This window comes from Aythya marila (assembly GCF_965140915.1).
Source record: "Aythya marila genome assembly, chromosome: 1".
Taxonomy (NCBI): domain Eukaryota; kingdom Metazoa; phylum Chordata; class Aves; order Anseriformes; family Anatidae; genus Aythya; species Aythya marila.
In genome coordinates this window covers 92813747-92837292 of record NC_139042.1, presented here as the reverse complement: position 1 = coordinate 92837292, position 23546 = coordinate 92813747, and the positions used below count along the sequence as shown (strand labels likewise).

Below are 23546 nucleotides of genomic sequence, written 5' to 3'. Positions count from 1 at the left end.
CCCAACCAACCCTGAACATGTGCGGGATTTGCTGCTCCACCTGGATCTATACGAGTCCGTGGGTCCGGATGGGATTCATCCCAGGGTGCTTAAGGAGCTGGCTGACGCCATCGCGGGACCTCTCTCAACTATTTTTCAACGGTCTTGTGAATCTGGAGAGGTCCCCGTGGACTGGAAGCTGGCAAATGTTGTACCAATTTTCAAGAAGGGCAAGAAAATAGACCGTGGCAACTACAGGCCTGTCAGTCTCACATCAGCACCTGGTAAAATTATGGAGAAGATGATCCTTGAAGTTCTTGAAGCGCACCTGGGGACAATGCAGTCATTGGTCCCAGCCAACATGGGTTCATGAGGGGTAGGTCCTGCCTAACAAATCTGAATTCCTTTTATGATAAGATCACCCATCTGGTTGATCGAGGGAAACCAGCTGACGTGACCTTTTTGGACCTGAGCAAAGCTTTTGACATGGTTTCCCGTGGGATCCTACTGGACAAAATGTCCAGCATACAACCTAACAAAAACATCATGTGATGGGTGAGCAATTGGCTGACAGGCATGGCTCAAGGGCTTGTGGTAAATGGGGCCACATCAGGCTGGCACATGGTCACTAGTGGGGACCCTCAAGGCTCCATTTGAGGGCCAGTCCTCTTCAATGTTTTTATAAATGATTTAGATGTAGGACTAGATTGTGTTTTGAGCAAATTTGCCGATGGCACCAAACTTGGAGGAGTTGTAGACTCAGATGAGGGGCTGAGGGTGGAAAGGCCTTGCAGAGAGATCTGGACAGATTGGAGAGCTGGGCGATCACCAACCTCATGAAGATTAACAAGAGCAAGTGCCGGGTCCTGCACCTGGGACGGGGCCACCCTGGCTATACGTACAGACTGGGTGACGAGATGCTGGAGAGCAGCCCCGCAGAGATGGATCCGGGGGTGGGGGTTGACAGCAAGTTGAACGTCAGCCAGCAGTGTGCCCTGGCAGCCAGGAGGGCCAACCATATCCTGGGGTGCATCAAGCACAGCATTGCTGGTCGATCAAGGGAAGTGATTGTCCCGCTCTGCTCTGCGCTGGTGCAGCCTCACTTCGAGTACTGTGTGCAGTTCTGGGCACCACAGTACAAAAAGGACGGTGAACTGCTGGAGAGTGTCCAGAGGAGGGCGACGAAGATGGTGAAGGGCCTAGAGGGGAAGCCGTATGAGGAGCGGCTGAGGTCACTGGGCCTGTTCAGCCTGGAGAAGGGGAGGCTGAGGGGGGACCTCATTGCAGCGTACAACTTCCTCACGAGGGGGAGTGCAGAGGCAGGTGCTGACCTATTCTCTGTAATCACCAGTGATAGGACCCACGGGAATGGTGTTAAGCTGAGGCAGGGAAGGTTTAGGCTGGACATCAGGAAGAGGTTCTTCACCGAGAGCAGGGTGGTTGCACGCTGGAACAGGCTCCCCAGGGAACTAGTCACTGCACCAAGCCTGTCTGAATTTAAGAAGCGATTGGACTGTGCACTTAGTCACGTGGTCTAAACTTTTGGGTAGACCTGTGCGGTGCCAGGAGTTGGACTTGATGATCCTTATGGGTCCCTTCCAACTCGGGATATTCTATGATTCTATAAATAGTGGAGTCAGAGGTCACGGGGCTAGATTTTGAAAAGTCCTGCATAAAGAAGACATCTCAGAAAAGCAGATTTAAATACCATTAATGCCAAGAAAAGTAACTCTGATTGCTATATTCTTTATCTGTCATGACTAGACAGATGAAAATCTATGAGAGCAATTTTGCCTTTAAGGTCATTTTCTTTTTTCTTTGATGTCTTTTCTTTCATTTGTTTGTTTATCTATCTATCTATTTATTTATTTATTTAAACAGGCTCTGTACTACTTGTCCTCACAGAATGACTAACGGAAATATGACCCTTGTGCACTTTTTGTAGTTAATTCATTAGGTCAGCTCTAACCACTAAGCCCCTTGTCAGGTTATTTCTATTAGTGACAAGGAGCAATTGAGCTTAAAAGACCGAAGCCAGGTAGCTGAGCCTATTCCAGGAGGTCTTTTGGCTCCACCCTTGCGAGGTGAAACCTGTGTGCATCATTTGACTTTTGCTATATAGGAAGCCTGAGGACTTGTGGGGAATTGCCTTCCCGGTGGGGAGTTTGAGGCTCGGGTTCTCTAGGGTGCTTTTCTGCTGTTGTGGTGGAGCGGATTCAGTGTTCCCCAGTGGTTTGCTTTTTCTTCACGTTTTCTCCCATCTCTGTGAAACAATTTTAGTGACTCTATGAGCTAGCTACGTTGTTGGTGCCCTCTCGGTACGGTGAGACCCTGGTGGTGCAAAGTCACTGTGAAGCAGTGTGGAAGTGACTCAAGTTCAGGAGCTGGCAGGTAAGTGTTCCTGGGCTCTACAGTTCTTTAATGTTGAGGAGTTTGAGTACTTCCTTCACCTTGTCTGTTTTCAGTGAAATTACTTCTGTGGCTTCTAAGCTCCCTTTCCAGCCCTTTGAAATATAATGAGAATGAAAGCTAAAAAAGAAAGCCCCACCAACTCAGAAGCTCAAGTGCTTACAGGTAAGCCTGACTTTGAAGAATGTTCTTAACTATTTGTTAAGATTCAACAACACACAATGTGGAAAAGGTGCCTTAATATGAGTTCAAATTTTGCCTTGTGGTAAGTAGAAACAGATTGGGATATATACTGGTGGCATTATCGTAACTTTCACTAAGTAGAAGTTGTGAGAATGTGCTGTTCATAAAAGAAATGCTGTTTTCACAATATGCAAGTCAAAAGCCTTTAAATTACTAGGGGTTTTAGCTTCAAGGAGATAACTTGAGAGAAAGAAATTATTGTTGGATATCTCCCCCGACCCCTCCGTAGACTGGCTCCCTGAAGGAAAAGCATGAAAGGCGTAGATGTTAATATATGTAGTTTCTGAGGTAAGGTCAGGGGAAGATGTGTTTTCCCCCTTGTTCACTCTCCCTTTCTTCTCCACCAGGAGAGCTATGGTAGCTTTCCAAAACTTGGACTATCCTTGGGATGTTCAGACCAGCATGTTCTTATCGTTATGTCTCCTGAATGCACTTCAGGATTTGTCTAAGGTTAAGCAACTACTTAAGAGTGTCATCCAGAGATCTGTCCTGAGGCAGGATAGTTCTGAGTGGCAGGGAGAGTGGGAGGAGCTGAAGGCAGGTATCTTTATTGACTTGAAGAGGCTTTAATCTATTCCAGTATTGTGGTTTAACCCAACCAGCATCACACAGCCAATCGCTCACCCTTCCCCCCCTCCCTCTCTGGGATGGGTGAGAGAAACAGGAAAGCGAAGCCTGTGAGTTGAGATAGAGACAGTTTATTAAGACAGAATAATAATAGTACTACTAGTAACCATGTGTACAAAACAAGTGATGCACAATGAAATTGCTCACCACCCACTGATTGATGCCTAGCTGAGGCCGGGCCCCCATCCCGGCTAGCCACCCCTATATGTTGTTTAGCACAATGTCAGAGGGTATGGAATAACTCTTTGGCCAGTTTGGGTCAGCTGTCCCAGGTCTGTCCCCTCCCAGCTCTTGCTGCACCCCCAGCCTGCCTGCTGGCAGGACAGAGTGAGAAGCTAAGAAGTTCTTGGCTTGGTGTAAGCACTGCTCTGCAACATCAGTGTGTTATCAATACAACATCCTAATCCAGAACATAGCACCCTACCAGCTACTAGGAGGAAAATTAACTCTGTCCTAACTGAAACCAGGACAGTTTGCAACAAGGCAATAAGAATTTATTGCAAGAACAGGGTTTTCTGATCAGCATGGTGCAATATAGACAAGGATGTGCATAATTGCTTTCAATTCAAGTACTGTCTAGTTTTTCAGGACATGTAATTGTGATGGATGTTTAAACTGTGAACATTAACTATTCTTCATTTTCTACACCAAAACAATAAATGGCTTTTTGCTTTCCTTCCAGAGGCTTAAAAGTAATTAATGCTTAGACCTTAACTCATTTGTCTGTGTCTGTTTGTTTTTTAAGAAATTCAATATCATTTAATAAGAAATGTGGGTTATCATAGAGTCCGAGAATCTGCACTGACAGTTTATACATGAATATCAGCACATGTAATTGTTATAGTTGGCAGGTAAAATAAACTACTTTTTATGAGTAAACAATACTTTGTATTGTGATTGTTCAGCTTTTTTATTTTTATGCACCCAGCACAGTTCTGAAGTATTCTGCATGAGAATACAGAACATGGAGAATACACAAAATGGAGCACAGGAAGTTCTGCTCCAACGTGCAAAACTTCTTCATGGTGAGGGTGACGAAGCACTGGAACAGGCTGCCCAGCAAGGTTGTGGAGTCTCCTTCTCTGGAGATATTTAAGGCCTGTCTGGATGCCTACCTGGGCAGCCTGCTCTAAGGAACCTGCTTTGGCAGGGGGGTTGGACCCAATGATCTTTCGAGGTCCCTTCCAACTCCTTCAGTTCTGTGATTACTTACGTTTCCTTTGGTGAAGCTTTTTTTAAACATATACTTACCACTAACTTCAGCTTTCCATAGTCTCACTGAGAATATTTTTTATTGGTGTATACTTTAAATGTTCTCTAGACTGTTTTATAGTGATTTTTAACTGCTGATATATTTGCATAAAGTTTTCTGGTTTGCTTATATTCTTTTTTTGTTGATTACCTTGAATCCACCATTTTCCCACACTGTCACAGAATCATACAGAATTGTTTACATCCAGACTTGGCTGTTGACTGTGTGGGATTGTGCATGATAGGGACCTGCAGGCCTACTGACTGTACTGACAGCAGCAGTTCCAGAGAACAGCCTACAGATACCCTAGGCAGGGACATATCACAGTATCCATCTTTAAGAGGGGGATTTTCCTCTTCCTTTCATGTTGTCATTCCCCTTCCTTTTCTCTTCTGAGAAGTTTAGGTCACTATTAAAGATAAGTGGATTTGGACCTATAATGTACTGAGCTATTGCTGCTAGTACTAAGAAAATTTTTCCTGCCAACATTTTATATCTGGATGAAGTGCGGTTTTTGTTTCATTTTCTCTGTGACCTCTACAAGTCCAGACTTGGTACAATAATCTTACACTGCCTTAAAAGCTCTCCCTCTGTTTTAAAGCACTAAATTATTGTAACTCATCCTAGCATGACCAAAAATACATTGTCAGCCATTTGTGGATAAGCAGAAAACTTTTAAATAGCTATGGGTACTGGAGTTACACACATGCTAATTTATTAGCCAAGTGGGATGGATGCAGAAAACAACTCAGGGAATACAGCTGCTCAAATAGCAAGCAGTAACTTGCTCTGCTGTCACTTTATAGTGCTAGTGACTGCCCATAAACATTCTCCATGGACTGTGGCTTTTATGATGATAAAAGATTAACATATAAGCATTGTGCACATATACACATCTGCTCTGTTTAGCGTCTGCAGCAGTAATTTGTTTTGTGAATAGATGTCCTATGCTGCTTCTGTGTAAGACCAAAGGGTCTTACAGTCTCACAAGTATCTAGAGTGAAGATTGTTTTAGGATTTTTTTCGAAGCTTTCAAATTACAGAATGAATCGCTACAGAATTAACAGAAATAATATTTTGAAAGTGTTCTGCATCCTACATCTTTGATTAATTACTAATCATTTAATTGCTATTATTATTAATTACTAATCATATAATTAATGGCAGTGGCCATGATAGGTGCCAAGGGTAGGGCTTGCATCTGGAATGGCGAGTGGGTCCTAATGGGATCCTACTCTGCATTTTGGCCAGTGCGCAGCTACCATCTGCTGGAACACCAGATAGACCTAAGGCATTGCCTGTCCCAGCTCCCTGCTCCATTCACTTGTCTCCTGTCAGTGTCCCCAGAGAGCAAAGTTTAGCACCTGCCCCTCTCTTTGCCTCAAGAAGAAGCTGCAGGCTGTCATGAGGCCTCCCGTCATTCTCCTCTTCTCCAGGATGAACAAACCAAGGGACCTCAGCTGCTCCTCATACATCTGTGGTAGTTTTGCCCTGCTACAGCTCAATTTCACCAGAACAGCTTTCTCACTCCCCTTCCTCAAAGGAAAAAAGGGAGAAAATATGATGGAAAGGGCTCAAGAGTTGAGATAAGGAAAGGGAAAAACACTCAACCATTATCATCACAGGCAAAATAGACTCAGTGTAGCGAGATCAATATAATTTTGTGCCTATCACTAGCAGACTAGAGCAGTGAGAAATTAAAGCACACTAAAAACACCTTCCATCCACCCACCATCTCTTACGTCCTCCCCCCAAGCAGTGCAGGGGATTGGGGAATGGGGGCTGTGGTCAGTCCCTGATGCTTGGTCTCCACCGCTCCCTCAGGGTCCCTCCCTGTCCCTGCTCCCTGTGGGGTCCCTGCCATGGGATGCCGTCCTTCTCGAACTGAGCCTGTGGGGGCTGCCCACAGGCAGCAGCTCCTCAAGCACTGCTCCCACACGGCTCCATCCCACGGGGTCCATCCCCCAGGAGCAAACTGCTCCAGCACGGGGCCCCCACGGGTGGGCGGCAGCTCCCCCCAGACCCCCTGCTCCTGTGGGGGCTCCTCTCCACGGGCGGCAGCTCCCCCCAGACCCCCTGCTCCTGTGGGGGCTCTCCATGGGCCGCAGCCTCCTCCAGGCCACATCCACCTGCTCCAAAGGGGCTCCTCCACCCATGGGGGGCTGCCCCGTGGAGATCTGCTCCATGTGGGACCCATGGGCTGCAGGGGGACAGCCTGCTCCACCAGCGGCCTCTCCCTGCACAGCCCGCAGGGGAACTGCTGCTGCCCTGTGCCTGCAGCACCTCCTGCCCTCCTGCGGCACTCACCTGGGGGCTGCAGGGCTGGGTTTTCTCAGTGTGTTATCACTCCTCTCTCCTAGCTGCTATTGGATACATTTTTTCCCCATTCTTAACTCTGCTCTCCCAGAGGCCCAACTAGTGTCACTTCCTGGTTCAGCTCTGGCCAGCAGTGGGTCCCTTTTGGAGCTGGCTGCTCTGGCATGGGGCAGCAGCTGGGTTTTGTTCACAGAGGCCACCCCTGCAGCCCCCCTGCTACCAAAACCTTGCCACATAAACCCAATGCACCCTCTTGCCCTCTAGACCCTTCACCAAAATTAACTGTTTCGCTTTGAGATTTGGGGCAAAACAACTTCTCAGATAGACTGCTGGATGGCATGAGCATTGCTTCGGACTCTGCAGGTAAGCTGTTTTCTTTCTGCAGGAAATTTGAGCACTATCTCTTATGCAGCTGTATGATCATGTTGGGGGCATTATCTTTTCTGGAGCGGAGCCACGGTTGTACTCTACGAGCGCAAAAGGCAGTTTGCTTCACCAATAAATCCTCTTCCTCCTACTCTCACGTGCCCTCAACAAGCGGCCTCAGCTAATACCGGTGTCTGGCCTTTCATCGCCCCTGCCTAGGAGGTGAGGGGAGACCTCCATGTCTCCCAGCCCTCCCCGACACCAGCTAACGGGGCAGTCGTAGCAAGGCTTCGCGGCTCCCTCGGAAAATGGCAGCGGCGGCAGCTCCTGCCCTGCCCGGCAGCGCTTCGGGGCCGGGGCAGCCCTAAGCTCGGGGCAGCGGCGCAACCCCCGGCAAGCCTCCTGCTTTCTTTCCGGGGAGAAGAAGTAAAAATCGCCCAGGGCTGCGGGCTACGGGGCGGTGCGGACAGGTGGCCGCTCCCCTTCCCGAGCCACCGCCCTGGTGGCTGCCCAGCCAGTGCCCAGCCCCTGAGGGAGAGAAGGCGGAGGAGGAGGAGCTGCTGCGCGGGACGGCGGCGGGCAGGGGGGCAGGCGACCAACCCATCCCCGTCCCGAATAATGTGGCTGAACCGGCAAAGTGAGTAGCAGCCCGGCGGCAGCTCGCCCTGCCGGGTGAGGAGCGGGTGCGGGGGCTGCCGGCGCCTCGTCCTGCCCTGCGCCCTCCCCAGGTGGGTCCTGAGGCAGCGCCAGCCCCCTGCGGGCAGGGCGGGATGGGCGCCACAGCCCCCTGAGGGCAGCCAGGGTCTGGGTTGCCCCTGCGCCGGGGAAAGGGGGCTTGGTTTCTCCTCCGTTTCTCTTTTCTTCCTCCTCAAAGTTTGTGGGGTTTCGGGTGCAGGAGGTAGGTAACTGGCCCTGCGAAACACCACCCACACAGGGCGCCCCTCGTTTTCCCGCAGCGCTCGGCTTTGCTCGGGTTGCAGTCACCTGAATTGCAAGCCCCTGGCCAACGCTACAGCAAATCGACACCAAGACTCGACACCAAGGTCAGAAGAACTGAGGCGATTTTTCCCCCTTTTAAAACTCTGCCTTGTAGAGGTGGGTATGTATGAGTGAGGGGTGGCAGCGTGAACATCTGGTCAGCTAAACACGGAAAGGAATGTATTGCACTTAAATTGCTGCCAGGGTACAAGCGAGCTGCTGATGGAGGAAGGGAAGTGAGACCTGCCAGCAAGTGGGATGACTGATCTTTCCCTGTGCTTTCTCACATGCCCTTCCTTACCACCATTTGGATCGCCCATGCCTTCTCATCCACTGGGTGCCCCTCTGCCCTTTCATCTATCAGACACTAAGTATTGCTCAATATCCCAGAGTGGCTGATCCCTCTCCTTGTACAGGTGGCAGGAGGAAAACCTGTGTCACCTGTTAACTGCTGACAACATGCCTCTCTGTGGCATGTGAAACCCATACTGGTCTTTCTTTCTGAATGTAATACTGATGAGGATCCACAACCTCTGACCCAATAGATGCCTTCAGTGCAGTCCCTCACTGGCTTCTGAATCCAAGAAAACAAAACCGGAAGTTCGCTGGCAATGTTTTACAGCAGTTTTGTGAACTGAATACAAACTGTGCTGGAGAGTTGATAAATGTATCAACCATCCTGCTATCTGTTGTGGACAGAAAAGAGCAGGACATAAGCAATCCAGGGGCCTTCTGGAGTGTGTTGATAACTTCCTTCTCCACGTGACAGAGGAGCCAACAAGGCAAGGTGTTACACTGGACCTCATTCTCACGAAGAAGGAGGGGCTTGTGGAGAATGTTTATGTCAAGGGCAGCCTTGGCTGCAGTGACCATGAAATCGTGGAATGCAAGATCCTTAAGGCAGTGAGGAGGGCATACAACAAGCTTACTATGCTGGATTTCAGGAGTGCAGACTTTGGCCTCTTTGGGGATCTGCTTGGTAGAGTACCATTGGACAAAGTTCTGGAGGGAAACAGGTTAATATTGAAGGACCTCTTCCAAACTGAGGAACAGTGCATCCCAACAAAGAGGAAGTCAGGCAGAAATACCAGGAGGCCCACAAGGATGAACAAGGAGCTCCAGGCCAAGGTCAAACACAAAAAGGAAGCATACAGATGGTGAAAGCAAGGACAAGTAATCTGGGAGGAGTACAGAGAAGTTGTCCAAGCATGCAGGGATCAAGTGAGGAAAGCTAAAGCCCTGATAGAATTAAATCTGGCCGGGGACAAGCAGGGCAGAAAGAAATGCTTCTGTAAGTGAGTCAGGGATAAAAGGAAGACTAGGGAAAATGTAGGCCCTCTCCTGAAGGAAACAGGAGACCTGGCACCCAGGATATGGAGAAGGCTGAGGTACTCAATGATTTTTTTGCAAGTACTCTAGAAGCCACACAGGCCAAGTCACAGAAGGCAAAGGCAAGGACAGGGAGAATGAAGAACCACCCACTGTAGAAGATCATGTTCAAGACCACCTAAGGAACCTGAAGCTGCATAGGTCCATAGGACCTGATGAGATGCACCCATGGGTCCCGAGGGAACTGGCAGATGAAGTTGCTAAGACACTGTCTGTCATATTTGAGAAGTTGTGGCTGTCAGGTGGAGTTCCTGCTGACTAGAAGAGGGGAAACATAACCCCCATTTTCAAAAAGGGAGAAAAGGAAGACCCAGGGAACTACAGGCCAGTCAGTCTCACTTCTGTGCCTAGCAAGATCATGGAGCAAATCCTCCTGGAAACTATGCTAAGACACATGGAAAATAGGAGATGACTGGCAACAGACAGTATGGCATTACTAAGGGCAAATCATGCCTGAGAAACTGGGTGGCCATCTATGATGGGGTTACAGCTTTGATGGATAGAGGAAAACCAACTGATATCATCTACCTGTACTTGTGCAAAGCATTTGATACTGTCCCCCATGATATCCTTGTCTCTAAATTGCAGAGACATGGATTTGATGGATGGACCACTTGGTAGGCAAGGAATTGGCTGGATGGTCACACTCAAATAGAGCTGCAGTCAGTGGCTCAATGTCCAGGTAGAGATCAGTTGACAAGTAGTGTTCTTCAGGGGTCACTGTTGGGACCAGCACTGTTCAACATCTTTGTCTGTGACATGGACAGTGAAATACAGAGCAGCAAGTTTGAGGGTGACACCAAGCTGTGTGGTGCAGTCAACACGCTGGAGGGAAGAGATGCCATCCAGAGCGAGCTGAGCAGGCTCGAGGTGGGCTTGTGCAAACCTCATGGAGTTCAACAAGGCCAAGTGCAAGGTCCTAAATGTGGGCTGGGTCAATCCCAAGCACAAATACAAGCTGGGTGTGAGAGCAGCCCTGAGGAGAACGACCTGGGGGTGTTGGTGAATGAAAAACTGAACTTGAGCCAGCAATATGTGCTTGCAGCCCAGAAAGACAACCGTATCCTGGGCTGCATCAAAAGAAGCGTGGCCAGCAGGCCAAGGGAGGTGATTGTACCCCTCTGCTCTGGGTCTCCCTCGGAGACCCCACCTGGAGTGCTGCGTTCAACATGAGAAGGATGTGGACCTGTTGGAGCGAGTCCAGAGGAGGGGGCTGGAGCACCTCTCTTGTGAATACAGGCTGGGGGAGTTGGGGTTGTTCAGCCTGGAGATGAGAAGGCTCTGGGGAGACATTATAGCAACCTGCCAGGGTTGTAGAGGGGATCTACAGGAAAGCTGGGGAGGGACTTTTTACAAGAGCATATAATGATAGGAGAAGGAACAATGGCTTTAAACTAAAAGAGAGTAGGTTTAGATTAGATATAAGGAAGAAATTCTTCACTGTGAGGGTGGTGAGGCCCTGGCACAGGCTGCCCAGACAAGCTGTGGGTGCCCCATCCCTGGAGGTGCTCAAGGCCAGGCTGGATGGGGCTTTGGGCAGCCTGGGCTGGTGGGAGGTGTCCCTGCCCAAGGCAGGGGGATGGAACTGGATGGTCTTTAATGTCCCTTCCACCCAAAACCATTCCTTAAGGTACCTCCTGATCTAACCATTCTGTGGTTCTGTGATCTACATTCTGTGCTTCTTCTTTGAGATTCAAGGGCAAAAGTACCGCAGTTTTACCTCAGTTGTTAATGATGACTGTGTCAGAGAGAAATTGTTACTGCTAGTATAAAGAACATTCAGTTTTTGTGGCTCTCCTTACTAATGTTCAGTGTTAACTACCAATTAGTATTTTCTGTATTTTCTGTATTTTGTTTTTCATGTGTGGGTTTTTGTTTGGTTTGTTTGTTTTTGGTTTTTTTTTAGGTACGATACAGGAATAATGTCACATAAAATACAGTATAGGGAATAGCTAGAGAGTTCAAATACTTGCAGAACAATAGATTTCTTTATGGGGGATTATAAACTGAACTTGAGGCAGTAATTTCTACTTAAGAAGTCAAACTTCCTTCTGACATGAATAAACAGAAGCAGAGCCACCAGAATGTGTGTATTGGACCAGATGTCTCTTCTGCAGTACAGTATGCAGACCAGTTAGGCAGCCAACGGAAGGTGGTAAGACCTGCAGAACAAGACTTGAAGAGAAGTGAACAACTTGGCTTTATTCCAGAGAGGGCAAAAACAGGGAAGCGGCAGAAATCATAAAATTTGCAGAGGGCTGTTCCAGGAAGAAAAGAAACATCCTCTTAAGTGTAAGCAATTACAAGGAAGATTACGGCTAGGCAATATATACTGGCAGGTTGGCAAAGTGAACTTCCTGGATATTCTTGGCCGATGGTTTTATTAAACTAGATGTTCAGGACTGCAAAACTCAGAATTTTCAACTTTCTGTTTAAGGGACCATTATGTTTCGGGACGTGTAAAGACCAGGAAGTATCTCACGACCTCAAAACCTTGGTGTTTTGCAGTCCTGGTGCCCTGATGATGCAGTTGTTCTTGTCAGCCTTCTGATGTGATGGGTTGGCTCCCGGCTCCCCTGTTGCTGACTTTACTCTCCTTGCCCTAACGGAGGAGAAAGGGCAGGTAGGGAAGCCTGAGTGAAAACAGAGCCTGTCCTGCAAAATGCTGCTGATAGTACCTGGACAGGCTGGAGAAATGGGCTGACGGGAACCTCATGAAGTTCAACAAGGAGAAGTGCAGAGTCCTACGCCTGGGGAGGAACAACCCCAGGCAGGGCATGCTGGGGGACACCCAGCTGGAAAGCAGCTCCACAGGAAAGGACCTAGGAGTCCTGATGGACACCAGGTTGGACATGAGTCTGCATGTGCCCTTGGTGCTAAGAAGGATAATGGTATCCTTGGCTGCATTAGGCTGATCATGTCAGCAGGTGAGTGGGAGGTGATCCTTGCCTCTACTCAGCATTGGCGAGGCCACACCTGGAGTGCTTGGTCCAATTCTGGGCCCCCAGTACAAGAGAGCTATGGGCAGACTGGAGAGAGTTCAATGAGGGGCCACAGAGATGATGAAGGGGCAGGAGCACCTCTCCTGTGAGGAGAGGCTGAGAGAGCCGGGGCTGTTCAGCCTGGAGAAGGGAAGGCTCAGGGGGATCTCATCAGTGTCCATAAATACCTGAAGGGAGAGAGCAAAGAGGACGGAGCCAGGCACTTTTCTGTGGTGCCCAGCGCCAGGACAAGAGGCAGCAGGCGCAAAGTGGAGCCCAGGAGGCTCCCCCTGAGCAGCAGGCAGCAATTCTGTGCTGTGCCGGTGAGGAGCCCTGGCACAGGCTGCCCAGAGAGCTGTGGGGGCTCCTTGGGGATCTCCGCCTGGGCCTGGCCCTGGGCAGCCTGCACTGGGTGGCCCTGCTTGGGCAGGGCTTGGAGCAGGGGGCCTCCGGGGGACCCTTCCCACCTCACACATCCCACGATGCTGCGTTTCTGTAGAATGATCCCTGACTCTGAGGCACCCCGTGCCCACATTTCCCAACAAACTGCTGCACAGACACTCACCAACAGGCGTTCAAGGGGTGCGCTCGTTCAGCCTTTGCTCCTGAGGGAACCAACTCTCAAAGAGTGCAGGTGGTTGCTGCCCAGGTGATCAGGCAGCACAAGCCTCCTCCCCACAGCCTCTTGAGCTGCGTGCGGTCAGGCTCCACAAAGTGTGGTTTTGCTGTGGAAAAAAAACAAAGTGTGTTTTTTGCTCCCGCTGCCTGTTGCTCAGTGTCTTCTCCGTGTCCAGTGTGCTCAGCCCTGCAGCACCCAGCGACTCGGCCGGGCAGGTACCCCGGTTCTCCACCTGTCCCCAGTGAGAGCACATCTGCAGCAGGAAATCCCTCCTGTGCCAGGCTTGACAGGGCTCTGTGGTCATCAGGAGGTGCCTCACAATTGTCTTCAAGGCATGGGGGGAAAAAAGCCTTCACCTGTCAGCATACAGGCTTAGGTCTGCCAACTTTTGAGGTGGAAGCTGTGGTGCCTGGCTGCGAGCCTGAGAACTTAATCTCTGCCAGAGCACAGCTCTCCAGCCCAACAGTGCTGCTGGTGAAGAAGGTTTCCTGAGCCTGCTTGATGCCTGAGTCATCTAGATCCAGATCCCATGTGTCAGCAAAGCTGTCATTGTCTTCTACCTCTGGGGGTGAAGGGAGCTCCCTGCTTGGTCAGTGCAGGTGTTTAAACCCTTCCTGTAGCATCTGCCTGTTGCACAAAACCAGCAGTAAATGCATACTACCTGTATAGTCGTGTGTGGTGTCTGGTACTTACTTTTCAGAGTCAAATTCTGCTAGGACTGAGTTGAACTTCATGTTTCTTTGCAGTATTATTGTCGTGGATTGAGGGGATTGGAGGAGGGGGGTATTTCTCCTTGATGATCGAGCTTTAGAAATGAAATGGGTTGTCAGAGATGGGAATGCAACAAACTCTCTATTGCTGCATCTCTGAAGGCCATTTTTTGCAGCAATGCCAGAAAAAAATACATTATTTTGTGTATTGCTATGAGTATATCTTTATGTCTTTGTGGTTTTCTCTTTCTTCTTGGCAGATATTGTGAAATTCTCAGGGCTTCTGTTGGCATCACTGTTGGCTTGGTACATGGGATACTTATTTGCTGTTCTTTTATCCGAAGACTCAATATCAACATCTATCGTTTATCTTCAAGACATTGGAAAGAAACCAGTGTTGAAGGGTATATAATTGTATTTCCTTTTTTTTTTTTCTTTTACCTAACATTCAGTGTAAATGACAAATGGCTTTTTAACTAGTATACTATTGTAAGAACGAGATGGCTGTGTAAAGTTAATTAATTAGTGCAAGTCTGAACTTCCTTAGACACTATCTTTGATGGAAGATAAAGTCAGCCTATATTTAGCAGTATGCAAATGCAAAGAATTGACTAGTAATATAACAGTGCTTTATTTGTTTGCATGTAATCATGTGCAAAGCTCCAGCAGCAGCTCTGGTTCTATCACACGTATTTTAGAGTAACTAACCAGACTGTGACGTAGTTCTCATTTTTCTTCCTCTGATCTAACTGCGTGGTTTAATTTGTACATCTTTCTCGTTGTATGACTATGTTCTTGTGTGAAAAATATTTAAAATTAGAATTATAACTACTTACTTGAAGCTATCATTAGCCCTCATTTACTGTTAAATGAAACAACAGAATAATTAGTATGGTCTGATTTGAATCGAGTATATGGGACCTTTTTTTATCTAAATAAGCTTACTTTTGGTTCCAACAGCTGTTTGAAAGCCAACGATAACCTAAAGCCAGGCAAATCTATGATAATGTTGGCAGGATACTGAAAAACTGGCAGGATTGGCCTCCATATATATAGTTTGAGATCAGTAGGTTGACATTAAGTGGTTCTTTCCATGTAGAATTTTTTTATGTGGCATTCAAGAAAACATTTTCTTATGTTTGTTGTTGTAGCTCCAGCTCCCAAAAGGCAAAAATGTGATCACTGGTCTCCCTGCTTACCTGATAGCTATGCCTATCGGGTTCGTAGTGGTGGTGGCACAAGAAATCTGGCTAAAATCTGTTTTGAGGATGAGCTGTAAGTACCAGCCTGACTATAAATATAAGCAAGTGCTTTGTAGTATGAAGAAAGGTGTTCCATTTTGGTACGCTATCAGCAAGTAGGCTCCTACCAAGGGAAAGAAAAGGTTTCTTTCTTCAAAAAGATATGCAAAAAATAAGAAGGCCACTGTTGTATCTTCCCTTTTAAGTGCTACTAAGTATGCTGTAAGACTCTTAGGAACATGTGAGTTCTCCCCTTCTGTTCCAATTCTGAATTATTGTCTCCTTATGTCTGTCTGAGGTTTCACTTTTTATGGTATTTTTTGTGCAGCATGCCTCATGGGGTCCATCTTAAATACAACATCTCTGCTTCCTTCATTCAAATGGGCGTTGCGATGATGATTCAAATCAAGACAATCCATCTCTCCATGGAACTCTGGCCTAAAATAAAAGCTCAAAAATGGTGATATAGGGACTAAAGATAACTTGGAGATAGCTTGAATATATACTTATAAACACCTTTTTTTAAGTTGTCTTAAATTTTTCTCTACTTCCTATGTGTTCTACTTTTTTTGAATAGAACATTTTTGTCATATGGGTGACTGTAACAATACTGTTTTCACTGAAGGGTGTGTTTTCCACTTGTGGACCTTGTAATTTCTGTGTAGTATACTTCCCTTTGCCCTGTCTCCTAGGTGTTCGAATGGCTTTCTTTTATTAGCTCTGACTGACTCATAATTTTTTATTGTTAAGTAGTTGTAATATGAGTGCTCGGAAGACGTGCCCTCTCAGTCATTTAAGCGTAGATAGAAATAATTCCAAACTGTTGATGACACTATTTAGATCCTTTTTCTGTCTTTTTTTAATTCTTAAATCTCAGGTTATTTTATTTGTTCCTCTGTATAAGCTGCGTTCAGCTGTTCATTTCAACTATGATTTTTGTGGTTCAGGATAGACAGCTTAAAACTTGTTGAATGGTCACCATCTTCTGAAAGTCGGTTTCATTCTTAGTTTTTTCAAACTGTACAAGTAGACCTACTTTAAAACCCTGAAGTGATTTTTCTTGTTGATGTAGTCCACACAGACTACTACCACCAAAAACAAACAAACAAACAAACAAAAACCATTTTCTTACGTTTGCTTTGTACTAAAGCAGACAGAAAGAAAAAGTAGAAAAAGATCTGTCTTGATCTGGCTCATTTTGCAAGACTCATTGTGCATCTTTGAAGGAAATGAACTGGCATAATACGCAAGATTTTTAAGCCATAGCTCTTGTTTACTACAAACTCCTGAATTAAATAACTGAAGAAAACAAGAACACCAAGAAGTGACTTAGCATTGGTGAATCTGACTTTGGATCAGAGCTTCTGGAAGGATGAATTTTACTGATACTGTGTTTATTTCAATTCCAGGATTATAAGTGAAGAGAAGGGTAATGTTGGAAGAGGTATAAACATTGCCATTGTGAATTGTAAGTAAGAGAAAAAAATGTTGGAGACATTTTATAATGGAATAAATTTTAAATGTTGGGATTTTTTTAGTAGGTAGTATGGAAGAAAAGGAAGACAATTGCAAACTTGATTTGTGTTAAATATAAGAAAAAATACTGCATGAGTAGTAGTATTCTGGATAAACAAAAGAAACGTTCATAATCAATATAAGAAAATAACAAATGTGCATACAGAAGTGGTATATGTGTATTTTGTCAGAAAAAAATACTGCTGCTTAAGTAACATAGCAAAATATCTGTGACCTCCAGCAGTAACACTCAATTTTCAGGTTCTGTCCTTGTTTTAAAGCATATCTACTGCTCTACTGATGGGGCAAACCATAACTGAGAATTGCAGTTCTGCTGCAAGGTACAAATTCCTTTTCCAGAGAAATTCAAGACTTGGAAAGAGAAATTCAAGGCTTGATTAAAATTAAACTGCCATTATATGTCTTTGCTCATAGGAGGAGCAGAAGCTGTAGTTTGTTCCAGATCTGGATGAACCATTTTAATTTAGATGAATGGGTATGGTGATGAGGTTGGGACTATGAAGTGTGATGTATTTTTTCCAGTTAACTACTGCATGTTTTTTTGTTTCCAGTGAGGAATCTTAAAAGCTTTACTGGTTATAGTAGGTAAACAGTTAACAGTGAGCTTTCAGCATAGAGACGTAGATGCCTTTGCATCCATCTTGAATGAGGAAGTTCTATATCAAATTTTACACATTTTAAAAGACTGAAAAAGCACTTCCTTCATCACATACATAGTCATTTTAGCTACCCATCCATCTCCCCCTGCAGGTAAATCTGTCCAGTGTCTCAAAGTAATTTGTAGTGAAACATATTTTCTGCATGTCCTCTAATTAAATCAGTCAAACTAATGAGTGTGTCCAATAAATTTCTTGTAGCATCCACATTCATATTTTATTTCAAAATTTCTCTTTTTTTTCTGAATGAATGTGCTCTTTTGTAAGAAGGAAGACAGAGCTATTAAGCCCAAGTTACAAACAGAGAAAGAGAAAAAGAGTTGTGTGGACCTCCACTGTCCATACTATAGTCCTATCCCTTTCCTGAGTGATCTCCACTTAGAAGAAGCCCAGTTCTAGGATCTTGTTTCACTAGTGACAGATTTTACCACCTTCTCTCCTTGTCAGTGTGATAAACCTGACATTTAGAGCCCTGTGATTGGAAGAATTTTCCTCCAGTATTTTACCATGTGTGGATCAAAGATATGCTATAAAGAAATCAGGAACTGTTGGATCTTATGATAAGAAATAAGTTGACGGTATAATAAATAGAAAAATACCTTTCACATAGCAGGGGTATAGGATAACCAAAGTAAATTAGCTCAGTTGACATGAATTTAGAAATTTGAAAAGTATTTCCAATGGTACATGTCTTCCGAAAACAAAAATAACCATCTCAACAGCAGCATAACCAACTATGAATATTGACCATAATGTTTTGGAATGACTAATTGTTTGCATGCCCAATTTTTGTTATGATAATGATGTCTGTGTGTTGAGTTTCTGTCCACTGAGATTCAAATAGTATGAGAGCCTGCACATCTGAATCAGGGCACCAAATAGGCACATTCACATACACCCAGGCTTAGCCAGTTTGCCAATGTATGGCCGTGACCTAGTGTTGTATGTGTGTATATATAAGACCATGAAAGTGCACAATAAACTGTATTCCTTCCTTAAAATAAAAAGTAATAAAAATGTTTTAATCATTAATGATGATTCAGATTCAGTCTGCAAGTGACTTCCTTTAGTTGAAAGGAGAATTCATTTATTTCCAGTGTGATTTTCTTTGACAATTTGCAGGTCTGTGCTGTAATAGAAGTGATTTCTGAACAATTTTTTTCAGCTGACTGTTGCCACAGGCAGAGACTATACAAAACAAAATATTATACCCAAATCTTAAACTTACATTTTTCTATATTCCTTCCAATTTAAAATTCAAACAAAAGGTAACTCAGAAGCACAATAATACTGAAAACTGGAGATGCCTTGCCTTAGCTGAAACTGCTGCGTATGCTGACTAAATGTAATAATTCTTGCTTATATTTCCTTTTTTTCTTAATTACAGATAAAACAGGAAAAGTGATATCAGCAAAATTTTTTGACATGTGGGAAGGAGGTAGGAAAAAGCACAGTAGAGCTTTTGTTAATGTTTTAGCGTTAAGTAAAGACATATTACATATTTATCCTGCTTTTTAAATGACTGTCTCGTTGAAAGGGATCAGCTAGAAGCTAACAGCTGTTGTTTTTGTTAGGATATGCTGTGGCCAGGTCTCCTGACAAAAAAATGTTGCCTTAAAAACTGTGTTTCTCCTGTTGGTTGAGTTGGTTAATGTTTATTGTAATTAATTGTCCTTTTTTTCTCTCTATTTTTTCAGTCTGGTAAGGATAGCACTTTTGCAGATACCACATCCAGATGTGGTATCTCAGTCAGCAAATTCAATTTTCTGCTATATTTTGTTCTATTCTGGTTGTAAAATCATCATACAAAATATGCTAGTCTGTCTCTTGGTATCCTTCAATGCGTCTAGAAAGAAGATCTACTTTAAGAATACCTTTCAATACATTTTCCAGACTTCGAATGATACAAATTTCCTTACTAACTAGTAAGGAGAAACAGAATGCTGTGAGGCACTGGCAGTTGATTCTTTGACCACTTAAGAATGCCTATGGCCATGCACATACATGCATGTACATGCATGCATAGAAATCGCACTTGGTCTAATCATGGGGCTACAGTTTTATATACAGTATGTAGACAGCCATGTCCCCAGTGTTCCTGTTACACAAGATGCTTATTTTCTGTAGAATATAATGTATGCCTAGCAATTACAAAACCAATAAATAGCTTAGTGCTGCAAATAAGCAGCCCCTCTTAATGAAAACAGGCATACAATGGGGTGTGTTACTTAGCTCTACAATTAGCACAGTAGTTAGCACACAAAAATAAAGGCACAGAATATCAGTGACTTCTGCTGGACTATTCCATGTTTTCCCTGCTTTTGTTATATGAGGTAAACATAAGAAACCATCTATACATTTGTGTATAAATGTTTTATTTTTCAGAGGTTCAGAAGTATCTTTACTGGGAACTGTAGATCTAACTTTGCTCTCCTAGTCTTCAGTGAGAGCTAGCAGCTTTCTCCATCTTTCAGAATTAGACAGGTCCTCTGCCTGCAAAGAGAATAATTGCCTAATTAGGTCTCATTTTGAATAGACAAGGCCAAAAAGCGAAGAGAATTTGAAAGCAATAGAAAGTAGGTGGAATTTGTTATGTGTGTATATAAGGGAGAAATGAATAATTAGCCGTGTAATTAATTCAACAGAGCACTCAGGAGAGCTGGCGACTTTCATCAAAAATGCACCACAAGGGTCCCTGCTTTTGATGGTGACTCATGACGATGGAAGCACCCAGTAAGCAAATAATTCATTTTGAGAGAATAGAGAGATAGAGCAGCACATAGTCTGACAATCACTCTTTTGAAATGGTGTAAAGGAATGATTTATTTCATCATGTAGTCAGGGTTGTTCTCTCATTGCTTCTCTTTAGGTTTTGATTTCATATGCATTCAGTGCTTGTCCATATCATGTATGTTGATGCTTCCAAAGATGGAAGGAGTGTGTTAAACTTGTTTAAAAACAACAGTTATTCTCATAAAGGGCCGTGCTATTACCTCTGGGTCACATTCTTCTGTTAAGAAGCTATCTACAGTTCTAATTGGAATGTATGTAGTTAGCATTCCTTTTTACATCTTAACCTGATTCTTCAAGTCCTTTCAAATTGTATGTTATTTTGTTCTGAAGTGATGATATCATAATTAAACAGGAACAATCTTAATCATTTGGTTGATAAACAGTTGATGCCCTTGTCCATATTTAAAAAGGGATGAAATATCAAACAGTATTTGAGACAAAATTTACTTCCATTGTGCTGTTACAAACAAGTTGTATTAACATCAGGGAAGCAGAGAGGAATATATAATTTTGTTCTGTAAGTTTAATGGCATGCTACTAAGATAGCACTCGGGAAGTTTTAAACTTCTTATTATTGCTTCTGCTGACCTAATGACATAAACCATGAAGCCACTGTGTTCTTTTTCAGGTTGTTTATGTTATGCATTTTTAATATGTTTTCTCTAAATTTTCCTAGGTTACGAAGTGATGCCAAAACATTAATAGAAGCCCTGGGAAGTAAAGAAATACAGAATATGAAGTTCAGGTCAAGCTGGGCTTTTATAGCTGCCAAAGGTTTCAAGCTGCCAGATGATATCCAAAGAGAAAAGGTCAGGTTAATTTTATTTTCACTTTGTATTTGTCTGTATATCACGTATAACTTTCAGGTGCAGATTTCATGGAGCATCTGTCTTAACTGTAATCTGTTCAGTAAGCCTCAGTTGTACAAATCAAGTTCTCTAATGTGTCATCATTCTTTGCTTTTAATCTGGGCCACGTACACTACTGGCTTCTACCACTGCAGCATTAAATCATGTTGAGACTTTTTTTTCTGTAGACAAATTTCAGAAGTGACCGATGATTCTAGATAGTCTCAGTTTTGGAATGTCCAATCTGACATGCTGTATAGAATCTTGCATTTTCTTCTAAAAGGACAAATTCCAAGGACTTCCTAAAAATGATGACTGCTTTTATATCAAAACTGAGCAGTCTCAAATTGGCTGTCCATGAACAGCAATCCCTGCATCAAAAAAAAAAAAACCAAACCTTTTTTGAATAACTTGTCCTCAGGCTTCAGGAAGTCTAAAAATACCATTTTTATATCAGATTTGTGTTTACATCTGTGACCTTGTTGTATTTGTTTTCTATAAGCCCATAAGTGCTTATCTGTATGACAGAAATGAGATTTAACAAACTTAATTTGTAAATGATAAACCAAGTATTGATGATGATGATAAAGATTGTTATTACTTTAAAACAGATAAACCACTCTGATGAAGACAAGAACAGATACAGTGGCTGGCCAGCTGAAATTGTGATAGAGGGCTGTATCCCAAGGAACTTGATCTGAACAAATGTGTCCCTCATCAATAAAGATATTTCTATATTTTTATAAGTATGACTAGTAGGCTGCATCCAGAACGCAGTAAGCATCTGACCAGCAGTTGTAAAATAAGTCATGTACAGGTTTTACCCTTGCTTTCAACTGTGAGGTTTTTCTGTAGTCTGAAAACAATAGATATTTTGATGACAAGTGGGAATAAAATACTCTGGTTTAGAATTACAGTGGTCAGGCAATCAGTTGTAAAATACCAGGATTATTGAAAGTGATTGTACGTTGCCCATAGTAATTTGTTAGTTATGTTTTCAATACATGTTGTTTTTTTGGTTCCCTATAAAAACTAACATACAAATAGAACCTGGTATAACTGGTAATATAAAATCACTAGCAATAAAACAAGTTATTTTTATGTTAATTTATTAGTAACTTTGCTTCTCTTCAGAAGAAGCATGGAAAGAGTTGTTACGTTTGTTGAGCTGTTTTTGGTAACGTTAACTATATAGAATAACATTGTTAACATGTAAAGACCAAAATATTTTAATTATTCTAGCAAATGTAAGCTGCAAATTTACTTGGTTTGTTTTATTTTCCCTTCCTGTATGTTTAACTTAATTTAAAAATTTGTACTGACTTCATGCAAGCTTAAGTGTTATTCATGCTAACTGGAATGGAACATATATATGAAAGGGAACTGTAGGATCCATTTATTCAATGTTCCTTTTTCTGAAGTAAAAGAAGTATGTCTGGACTGTTCTTAACTCGTGTTTGTCCCACCTGTTGTTCAGAAGCATCCAATAAAGCAGATGCCACGTTGCTTCTTGTAATATTCAAACAGTTTTCAACTGTTTGAAGTTGCTTCCTGTAGCATTTCACTGTTTACAGCTGAACATACAGAATTAACCTAAATGGGCCAAGCCAATTGCACAGAGAATAGCTTAACACCGTTCTCCTTACGCCCGTCTGTTATGTATTTGAAGACTGTCCTCATCCTCTCATTCCTGGACTGAATCTACCAGGTGCATTTTAATCTTTCTTGACATTCTTCTCATCATTGAAATGTTCATTTAGCAGCAACTTTCTTAACATGCTGTGCTTCAAATGGGCCACAAGCAGCCTTTGCAGCTCTGTACTATAGTCCTGCACTCCAGACTTTGGGCAGGAGAAGATCTGAAGTGGTGACCTGAGGGGGTGGCTGCCAACAGCCAGGGATTCAGTCTGCTCTTGCTTTCTCTTAAAAGGGTTAAAGCCCTCACAGCAGTGCTCCCTATCTCTACCCTTGTCATAGCTGCCACTACTCACTGCTGTGTTCCTTGCTTTCTGGTAGCAGCTCCCTCCACAGTCCCTAAAGCTAGAGTTTCTGCTGCCAGTTTAAGAACTGCTCCGTTGCCCAGGGACGCTGCCAAACAAAGCAGCTAAATTAGTTTAACACAATTTGATTTTGGCAGACACAACGGTTATTCCTTATCACCTTGCAACTGATTAGTCAGTGAAAAAATGAGTACTTAAATGGCTGTTTCAATATTTTTATACATTTAAATCATTCTTCTTTTGTTCTTTTGCTTGTTCGTCCTACAGATTTCATAGGTAAAAGGCCTCATTTTGGTATTTTACATATCTAGTAGTACATGCACTGTTTGCAGTGAACTGTTGTGCCACGTCCTAAATTTGGGTGCATTCTTGAAACCTAGAGATTTGGATGAGAAACCCAAGATCTGCCAGAAGTTTGCTAGTTCTCAGTTAAGAAAAGTACTCTGCATCTGCTGCTGTTTCTTATATTTTACCAAGAGAAAGGAGAGATATCATAAGCATCTATTTTGCATGCAAGACTTGCAGCTTTCTGGAGCTCTAGAGATATTCCAGAGCTTATTCCTCAGGAGATTCAAAGCAGCAGGCTGCAGATGCTCTGTAAAT

General features: G+C 43.8%; 1 protein-coding gene across 3 annotated transcripts; it reads left to right on the top strand.

Annotated features, from left to right (window-relative positions):
- The first annotated feature begins 7059 nt into the window (after window positions 1–7059).
- FAM3B (FAM3 metabolism regulating signaling molecule B) lies at window positions 7060–22393 on the top strand. 3 transcript variants are annotated; one of them, XM_082751704.1, is made up of 8 exons: window positions 7060–7189; window positions 14130–14273; window positions 15021–15144; window positions 16520–16578; window positions 18690–18740; window positions 19948–20035; window positions 20772–20904; window positions 21555–22393. In XM_082751704.1, the coding sequence occupies exons 1-8, from the start codon at window positions 7165–7167 to the stop codon at window positions 21642–21644; spliced, it is 714 nt and encodes a 237-aa protein (XP_082607830.1). In that variant the 5' UTR covers window positions 7060–7164; the 3' UTR covers window positions 21645–22393. The 3 variants fall into 3 exon arrangements, with proteins under 3 accessions (XP_082607830.1, XP_082607831.1, XP_082607832.1); XM_082751705.1 differs by lacking the exon at window positions 7060–7189 and adding an exon at window positions 7747–7829; XM_082751706.1 differs by lacking the exon at window positions 7060–7189 and adding an exon at window positions 7818–7920.
- The last annotated feature ends 1153 nt before the right edge of the window (window positions 22394–23546 follow it).